This window comes from Prionailurus bengalensis, chromosome A1, assembly GCF_016509475.1.
Source record: "Prionailurus bengalensis isolate Pbe53 chromosome A1, Fcat_Pben_1.1_paternal_pri, whole genome shotgun sequence".
Taxonomy (NCBI): Eukaryota; Metazoa; Chordata; class Mammalia; order Carnivora; family Felidae; genus Prionailurus; species Prionailurus bengalensis.
This window is the reverse complement of record NC_057343.1, coordinates 64,305,116-64,315,366: the sequence shown is the minus strand read 5'-3', so window position 1 is coordinate 64,315,366 and position 10,251 is coordinate 64,305,116. Positions and strand designations below refer to the sequence as shown.

The 10,251-nt window shown below is 36.3% G+C and overlaps 1 protein-coding gene across 1 annotated transcript in view; it reads right to left on the bottom strand.

Moving 5' to 3' along the window:
- Window positions 1-2,170: 2,170 nt before the first annotated feature.
- Window positions 2,171-10,251, bottom strand: part of LOC122478818 (glypican-5-like) — a 102,458-nt gene continuing 94,377 nt past the window's right edge. The window contains exon 5 of the mRNA XM_043572510.1: window positions 2,171-2,519. Coding sequence (XP_043428445.1) covers window positions 2,171-2,519 — 349 coding nt within the window. The remainder of the gene's footprint in view (window positions 2,520-10,251) is intronic.

The window sequence follows — 10,251 nt, the reverse complement described above, 5'->3', positions numbered from 1 at the left end:
ACCTCTTTATTTTGGAGGGTTGGGGAAATTCCAAGAATGAAAGGCTTGCCCCAAACCACATTGATGTGAAAGAGTTGATTTGATATGCCTCGATTGGAGAAGTGGTGGACAGAGTAGAAAGAGATAAGTCTAGAGGCAGAGAGAAAATTCACACTGTGAAAGGGTTTATAGGCAAGGAATTGCATTGTTGATTTATGGATTCATGAGGAAGGTAGCAGGTGGATGGACTAGGAGTCTATTACATAAATCTGGTTGGGGGTTGGGGGGTCTGAGTGCAACAGGAATGCTGATAGAATGGAGATACCAATGCAAGAATTATAGGAGGAATACAACTGCATGTTAAACTCCCACTCAGTACTATATTTCTGTATATATTTCCTGATCAGTGTATTTGTGGAAAGTCACACATTATGACAATTTAAAGTCCAAACAAAGAGAAATGTAACATTACTTACAACTCAAATGCTAGAGAAGTATTCAGCTTAAGAAAATAACCCTTAATTTAGTCCCACGTCTGGCAGTAAGATGTAAGGCAGAAGTAATTTTTCCATATTTTAAATAGATTTTTAAAATTTGTTTCACTGGAACTATAATATACACCCATGCTTAGTGATATACACAGTAATGAAACCCAAAGCTTTTCAAGAATCACCTTCATAGGTTACTGCCAGGTTATGGAATGTATCAGAATAAACATGTTTAAAACTTGGGTTACAATAAGATCTATGATAGAAAATGATATACTAAATACTTGTTTTCCACCTGATAAACTATTGGGACTACATCAACATAAAAAGCTTTTGCATAGCAAAGGAAACTATCAATGAAACAAAAAGTCAACCAACTGAACAGGAGAAGATATCTACAAATGATATATCTGTTAAGAGGTTAATATCCAAAATATATAAAGAATTCATACAACTCAACATCAAAAAAAAAAAACAAATAATCTGATTTTAAAATGGGCAGAGGACCTGAATAAACATTTTTCCAAAGAAGACATACAGATGGCCAAAGACACATGAAAAGACGCTCAACATCATTAATCATCAGGAAAATACAAATCAAAACCACAAGGAGATATCATCTCACACCTGTCAGAATGGCTAAAATGGAGACAAGAAACAACAAGTGTTGGTGAGGATGTGAAGAGACAGGAACCCTTGTGCACTGTTGGTGGGAATGTAAACTGGTACAGTCACTGTGGAAAACAGTATACAGGGTCGTCAAAAGTTAAGAAAAAATAAAAATACTTTATGATCCAATAATTTCACTATTGGGTATTTACTTAGGGAAAACAAAAACACTAAGTCAAAAAGATATAGGCACCCTTATGTTTACATAAGGAGGAAGATACAGGCCTCCAGTTATGGAACGAGTAAGTCACGGGAATAAAACGTAGCGCATAAGGAATAGTCAGTGATATTGTAATAGTGATGTGATGGGACAGACGGTAGCCATACTTGTGATGAACATAGCATACTGTATAAACTTGTCAAATTCCTAAGTTGGACACCTGAAACTAATGTAACACTGGGGTCATCTATATTCAATATTTAAAAAAAGAACTGGCAATTACAAAAATTATGCTTTATAGATTTATATCATGTTGTTTATACTGCATTTTAAAGAACTTCCTTTGGAAAGCAGAATGAGAATGAGAATTTCTGCAGGTTGGCAACACCGCCTACTGTCTGCTTGCTACTTCCTTATAATTGTGGGCTGTGATCCAGGGTTGAACACAGAGGGCAGTTTAAGAGTAGTACCACAATAGCAGGCCTTTTTCCCGGCAGTATATGCAAAGGAATTAATCTTAGAATGCTATTTTAAAATATCTCAAATAAATAAATTATTTCAAATATCACATATTTTATGTAGACTAAAATAGAGGTGATAATCTGAAATTTTCACAGTTTTTGGCATTAATTTGAGGTAGATGTAATTTGGCTTACAAAGATGTTTAACTCTTCAGCTTCGTCTCTCATTAACACCCCCTTTCTGCCATCTCCTTCCCACCTTCTAACTCAGTCCCACACTCATCACGCTGCTCTTTATCCAGAAGCCCTTTCCCCCCTGTGCCTTCAGAGCTGGGGGTTTCTCTGCATAAAATTCTCTTCTCTTACCTTTTCATCTAGCTGCCTCCTACTTACCCTGCAGGTCTCCGTGAAAATCAATCAGGCTCCTCAGGAGGAGATTCTTGTTGAAGAGATCTACTGGAGAAGGTGCTGTCAGGTAGAGGAGAGTGAGGGATCCAGGACGGAGCCAAGATAAATGTTATGCAAGAATGGGGTCTCGATGTGGGGTTAACTTCCTCTGAACCCACCAGGAAGCAGTGGGGCACAGACTGCAGCAGGAAGTTGATTCCACCTGTAGGCAATGATGCTGCTCCATGGACCTCAGTCATTACCTCATGACTGGGGCCTGGGGAGGGGGTCTGAGAGCAGCACATGCACTCTGAGCCAGGTGGCAATCTTGTGGAGAAGGTGCCAGCTGGGGGTTGTTGACAAACACTTCCAGAACTAGAGAAATGAGTGTGAGGCAGGTCAAGAAGAGGGTGGGGTATAGAGGAACCGGCAGAAATATCAGATCCCTTTCTTCCTGACTTGTGGGTGCCTTGTCAGCGTACTTCCCCAGCACCCTGAGCGTCACTCTCCCAACACTCACTAAGGCTTCCACAAGTGCCGCCACTCTCAAGAAGGCAGGGATCACTTCTGTGCATTTTTAATGGACACACAGTAGATACCACATAAATATTTGTCAAACAACCTTCAACAGAGCCTCACACACAGTAGGCACTGTATAAGTATTTGTCAGATACGATTCAGTAGAGAGAAAGCTAAAATCCCCTAACAAAAATTTTTAAATAGGGAACTTCTTTTGAAGCAGCTTACACTGCTCACCAAGTCAAGTTACTTATACTCATTTGTATGCAGTTAGAAATCATCTGCCTCATCAAAATCGACAAGAGACAGAAAGATTCTTGACTTCCACATCCTCTGAGAACGCTCTGGACAGGTGGGATTTCTCTCCATACTGTACCACCCATAGCTGCTCTTTAATTTCTTTTGAATTAAAACTAAACAGTTTGTTTAGCTGGTGAAATCTTTATGAAGCTGAAACAATTTGTCATCTGGGCTGTTACAAAACTTCTAGAGAGGAAAGCAATACATTTGCAAGTAAAATGAACAGGAAACTGCTAATTAGGCATCCCAAAACAACCATGTGTTTTCCCAGGAACGGCATTAAAAATTTTTTAAAGATAAGTAAATAATAAAAATAATAATAAAGTTTGTTGGTGAATAGTTCCCAAAAGACACGCATTAAAAAGCATGATAAATTATGTCGATATACGCACTAATGGATCAGGTTTGTGCATGCCTCTTGAGGCGGGCTATGTGGATTTGGATTGAGTCCCAAAGAGAAGCTGACTTACATCTTGCATGAATAAATTTCTAATTAGCTGCCCAGTCCTGAAGCTTTTACAATCTAGAGATAGTTTAATCTGAGGGTCTGGGCCAGGGATAGAAATTGTGGCCAGAGAACATTTAAAAATTGTAGAACCAGTTGATATTGAAAACATCATGTTCCAGACAGAAATCTTCATCCAAAATACATACACTAAAAATTATATATATCGGGGCGCCTGGGTGGCTCAGTCTTAGGTTAAGCGGCCAACTTCGGCTCAGGTCATGATTTCGCGGTCTGTGAGTTCAAGCCCTGCATCGGGCTCTGTGCTGACAGCTCAGAGCCTGGAGCCTGTTTCAGATTCTGTGTCTCCCTCTCTCTGACCCTCCCCCATTCACGCTCTGTCTCTCTCTGTCTCAAAAATAAATAAACGTTTAAAAAAATTTTTTTAATTATATATAAATATTCAACCTTGTGTAGAGATGATCTGTTTCATTCCTAACATTTCTTTTAAATTAAATAATACCATCATTAATAAATCATGAGTTTCCCTTCCAGACATTTTGTTTCTGTAGATATAATACTAAGAACAAGTGTGATTGATATCAACCTTATATTTATTTGCAGTTACTCAGCAGTCTATTATGGTCAGTATTTAGAAACCCCAAAATACCCATTATAATGCAAAACTCTATATATTGTATTTTGTATATTTGCATGAAAAAGCAGTGATTTTCAAAGCCTTTCCTCCTGAGCACTGCTACAGATCCAAATGTGGCTTAAATAATTAATTTCCATCGGTGATACTAAATATCTAAGAAGGATTCGATCAATGCTTTTCTTCCAGAATATGCAATACTTAAAATTCTGGCTGTGTAAAGTCTTCAGCCATCTGATATGCAAAATTCATTATGCAGAAGGCGGACTGTATATCAAAATTGAATTCTATCAGATACCAAGTCTGCTCTAAAATCTTTATCCAAACAAGAATGACATCATTTCTACAGTAAGATTTATCACTTCCTGATATCTAAACTTCCTTAGGAGGTAAATAGGTTCTTTCCTATGTTACAAGTCTAAAATCATAGGACAAAAATATAATTATTAAAAAAAATTTATGATGCCCTAACACAACAGTTCTCACACTTGACTGGTCATCAGAATCATCTGGAAAGCTCAGATTCCTGGGCCCCAACCCAGTGTTTCTGATTTAATAAAGGTCTGGGGCGGGGGCCAAAAAATTGGAGAGTTAAATGCACTAAATACTCAGGACATTAAAAAATATATATATCTGGGGTGCCTCGGTGGCTCATTTGGTTAGGCGTATGACTTTGGCTCAGGTCATGATCTCACGGTTCATGAGTTTGAGGGGCTCTGTGCTGACAGCTCAGAGCCTGGAGACTGCTTAGGATTCTGTGTCTCCCTCTCTTTCTGTCCCTCCCCCACTCACACTCTGTCTCTCTCCATCTCCCAAAAGTGAATAAATGTTAAAAAAATTAAATATATATATGCATATATATATGTATATACATATATATGTATATATATACGTATATGCATATATATGTATATGCATATATATATGTATACACACACACATATATATATGTGTATATATATCTCCTACATCTTCTTCAAGGTGAGGTCTTATAATATAATTAGTGTCTCTCTTAAATAAACATCTTTCTTCCTTACTAATGCATTGGGTAACAGGAAGGAAAAGAACCCTTTCTTCTTGAGAAATTAATTAGATGAAATTAAAAAAAAACAATTTCTTTAGGGAAAAGGAAAGTGCTTAGATAAAAATAATAAGGCAAGCCAATATATAAATTTCAGAAAATAAAAGCAAATGTATAATCAATTATGTATTGGAAAATCGCATTCCTGAATATATAGTTTTGTATAAAGAAACTTCAATAAAAATGTATAATTCTTTCCAATTGCCAAATGTCATCACATGCCTTTTCCGTATCTGGGATTAACTTAATTTTTTTATCATTTCACTTACATGCTCCCCATACATCAATTTCCAGTGTGAAGATTATGCCACATCTCTCTTCCATTTTATTTTAAACTATCATAAACCATACACTTGATAAATTTATTTGCTCCAGTTTGGAATTGCAGAAACTGTAATAAAATAACCAAACAGGCAAGATAAGCCCTCACTACCAATCACAATGTTCTCTCCTTATCTCTATGCAACCGATCTTACTCCAACAGGGCTGCTCAACAGAAGTAGTATTGACTGGGGGGCTTATAAACAACACACATTTATTTCTCACAGTTCTGTTGGCTGGGAAGTCCAAGATCAAGGTGCCAACAAATGCAGTGTCTGCTGAGAGGTCAAGTCCTGATTCACAGTCATCTTTTCACGGTGTCCTCACAGGGGAAGGAGTGAGGGATCTCTCTGGGGTCTCTTATCAAAGCGTTAATCCCATTATTTTTTATAAATATTTTTTTTAAGTTTATTTATTTTGATAGAGAGTGAGCAGGGAGGGGCAGAGAGGAACAGACAATCCCAAGCAGGCTTTGCACTGACAGACACAGGGCTCAATTCCAAGAACCATGAGATCATGACCTGAGCCAAAATCAAGAGTCAGAGGCTTAACAGACTGAGCCACGCAGGAGCCCCAGCACTAATCCTCCCCAAATCCTTACTTCCTAATACCATGGCACTGGAGGTTAGGTTTCAACATATGAATTTGGGAGGGACACATTCAGTCCATAACACACCTTCCTATCCAGGGTGTGAGATGTGAGAACTAGGTTGAGTTTGGGTTCTATTCAGTTAGTCGGGAGAGCAGTGTTCAGGCAATCCTAATCTGCCCCCAACCCTTTTTAATCTCCAAACCACTGGTTTGACCTTTAGTGAAGTGGTTACCAGTTTCTCCCTGTTTCATGCAATTTGTTTCTCAAATACTTCTAAGCCTTACATTGAAAAAACACTTAAAAAACTTTTATTTGCTTTTATTTTATTTGTCAATTTACTTTTATTTTATTTGATGCATGGGCTTTTCAAGATATTGTCTTAAGACATCTTTCTGTATTTCAGAAAGACAGATAATTTTCCTTTAATATTTACATGGATAATTTTACTTTTTAATTGGTTTATTTTTGGAACAGGACTGAAAGCACAAGGTAAATAAATCACAAAAACACATGGAATTATGAGCAATCATTTTTTTCTTCCTATACATATCCTTCACTCATCTTCTTCTCTATTTCCTAGAGAAATATGTATGAGAAATATTTCTCTATTTCCTAGAGAAATATGTATGGCTACCTCTTTCTTTTAAAAAAAATCTAAGTTATATTCCATTTTTGAATATACCATTAATTATTTCCCTATCAACAGACATGTTGGTTATCCATACCTTATGCTACCATAAACTATGTGCAATGCATGCTCTTTTGTTTACATATATTAGTAAATCTCAGGATAAATTCCTAAATGTTAAACAGCTGATTCAAAGGTCATGTGCATTTGAAATATTGACAGATGTTGTCCAATTGCCCTTCAAAGACGTAGAAATTATGACCCCTCCTATTGGGGGACTGACATACCTGGGGGACTGACATACTTTGGTCATTGCAGTGAATTATCCAATTTAATTATCTTTATTATCATAAGTGAAAAAACAAATTTTTAAATTTAATTTGCTTTTATTTAGTGTTGGAAATTCTTTAATTTGTAGGTTGAGGGTGTTTTTTTTTTCATATGTTTAAGAGTCCCTGATAAGTTTCTATGATCTATCTGTTCATGTACTTTGTCCACTCTTCTATTAGATTTTTTTGTGCTGTTTTAATTCATTTGAGGAAGCACTTCATTTCAGGGGGCAGGGGGAGTCTCTCTGTGATATATGTTGTGTACGTTGTATCCCCAGTGTGGTTATATACTTGTAGTTTCCTTGTAGTATAATATTGCTCTGCAAACAAGACTTACATTTCCCTGATAACACAAATGTGAAAGATTTTCATTCACTGTGGATAACTTCTTATTCCTTAGAGGTGCATGTGTTATTCCTCTTTTTCATTTTTCTTCTCTCACATATAACCATGCACAGATTGGCCAATATAAACCAGTAGGATTGTGTTGGTTTTCTCTCAGCTTTATACCCAAAATTACTCTCCAGGAAGCATCCAAATTGTAGCTGCCTTGGCTTGATTATCTGCAATGACTTCTCAGAGCACCTAGAATAAGACGCAAGCTTCTTCCCTGGCCTATGTGATCAGACACCTGCCCCATCTACAATCTCCTTACAGAAAATCCTTACACATCTTTCCTGTCTCTTTGTTCCACACGTGCTGATTTTCCTTCTGTTCCTCAGACACATGGACATAATATTCTCTCTACTTGGAAACACAAGATGTTCCTACATTCTCAGCTCAAATATGTTCTCCAGAGAAGTTTTCTCTAGAGATTTAATGGAACACAGTGTCCTTCACAGCCACCTGTTCTACAGGTGTTCTAGATTTTAAGTAAAGCAAATCAACTCCATGGTGTGGGTGGGCCTGTCCAATCAGCTGAAAGGCTTAAGAGAAAAACTGAGGTCTCCAGAAGAGGAAGGAATTCTACCTCCAGATGGCTTCTGGACTCAAGACCAAGATATCAACTTCTGCCAGAATTGCCAGCCCACCGGCCTGCCTTACAGATATACGAATCACCAGTCTCCACAATTGCGTGAGCCAATTCCTTAAAATCCCTTTATATAGATGATAGACAATAGACAAATGATAGGGAAAGAAAGAAAGAAAGAAAGAAAGAAAGAAAGAAAGAAAGAAAGAAAGAAAGAAAGAAAGAAAGAAAGAAAGAAACTACTGATATCATTCGTTCTATTTCTCTGGAGAACCCTATTACATCCAATAAGTTACTATATGCCCATCACATAAAAAGCCCAATCACTGCAGGTTTCATGTTTATTCTGTGGCTCCTTCTATCCCACAGAGCATCACATTTTACCTCTAAACAAATATGTGTCCCAAATGAGAAGTGTGACTTCAAATTAGATGGCAGTGACTCAATTCCGAACCAATAGCAGCATACATGTTTTTACTACTTTGCATTATATTTAAATAGTCCATGCTAACTAAAAGATATTAATTTTGCTTGATGCAGAATAATTTAAATATATCACCTGAAATGCTGTTGATTTAATGATCCAATATACCTAAAAATGCCTAGATTTTGTCTATAATAATCCATAAAGGAACTCATATTACATCTATGGACATAATTGGTATTTCGTATTTAATTTGTATAAAATTTATAGGAAAATGTATTTATATCATCACACATCATGTATTAAAACCTTACCGACTAACAGTCTTCAATTTACAGAAAAGGAAGGCTTTCTTGCTGTCAGAACTGCATAGAATGGGGAAAAGAAACGTGTAGTAACTCACCAGTTCAAGTTAAAGTTTGGCTGATACTAACAGAGGAAATTCAAGAAATATATTGTATTTCTTAACACGTCAATATCATTTTTCATATTATAATAATATCGGCATCATAAAAAATTTAAGCACTACCTTGAAGTGTATAGAAAACAAAATTTTCATATTTGTATTTACCCTTCTCCCAATCTTTTTTTAGAGTTTTGTTCTATATAGGATGGACTGATTTTGATGCTACTTTCTAAACTTGAGATTCATTTCCTTCATTATTGTGAGTCTTCGGTGTCTATTCAATATCTAAAAGATTTATAACTTGACCTCGTTGTGGCTGCCACTGTATATAAAACTGATTAAAAATAAACTTTGCCTAGGTTATACAAACACTCAGAAATTTGCATTCATCTATTTCCCTAGGAGAACTAAACAACAACAAAAATATTAAAACATTTGCTCATTTCAGTATAGTTATGAGAAAAAGAAATCTTCAGAACAATGAAATATTCAGGCAAGTCAAAATGTAAAGGTCAATATTCTTCAAATGTTACATTCATTAAGGTGTAAGTAAGTTCAAATTAGATTTTGGAAACCCATTTCAATAATATCTAACAAAACTTATATATTTGTCTTGAAGAATGCATCTGAAAATAAGGATTTTGTTAGCTGGGCAATAAAATGTTCTGATAACTGATGAAATGCCCTAATAAAATTTATGAGACTATCCTAGAGTCTATTTGAAAAAGAAAGTATTAAGAATAAGTGACTGGTCTCTTTCATCTCTCCTCTGGCGTTTTATTTTAAAATATAATAAATCATTCACTGATGAATTTATATGCTATGTTGTGGAAATAGGACTAGACTAAGAAAAACTATGTTCCCTCTTTGTAGTTTAGCAAACTTATGCCTATTTTACTGAAGAGGGAATAGTTTTTCACCTGTAAGCTCAATATGAAAATGAAGGATAACTAAGGAACTGTTCTGGCTAATGTAGGAATAGGCATCCTGGAGGCCTTTCAGATTGCCGCTGTTTTGCAATAACACAATCTGGAAGTCACAAGTCTATGGAACTGTGATGAAATCTGTAACCCCAAAGAGATAACAACTTCTGTGCCAAACAGATGGGGAAAGGTCCTTTAGGTTTCCACTTCAGTAAACTTTTATCTTGCTATCTTATTTATTTATTTTTTTTTAATCTTCCTCTACACACAATCCCTGATGGAAACAAGTAGCAAGTTAAAAACAGTTTATGTGTACTGTGGAGGTCTGGCAAGAACCTGAGTAGTTAGAGACATGGCGATGGCTGATGTTCAATCTCATTTTGTTCGAGGGATTCTGTTCACAATATGTATTTCCTTTGGGAACTCAGTGGATGGAGAGTGATGACTGTAAGTGTAGCAGCCTTAAAATTGTCACGTCACCAAAACAATCTGGTGTGTGATGTACTGAAATTTA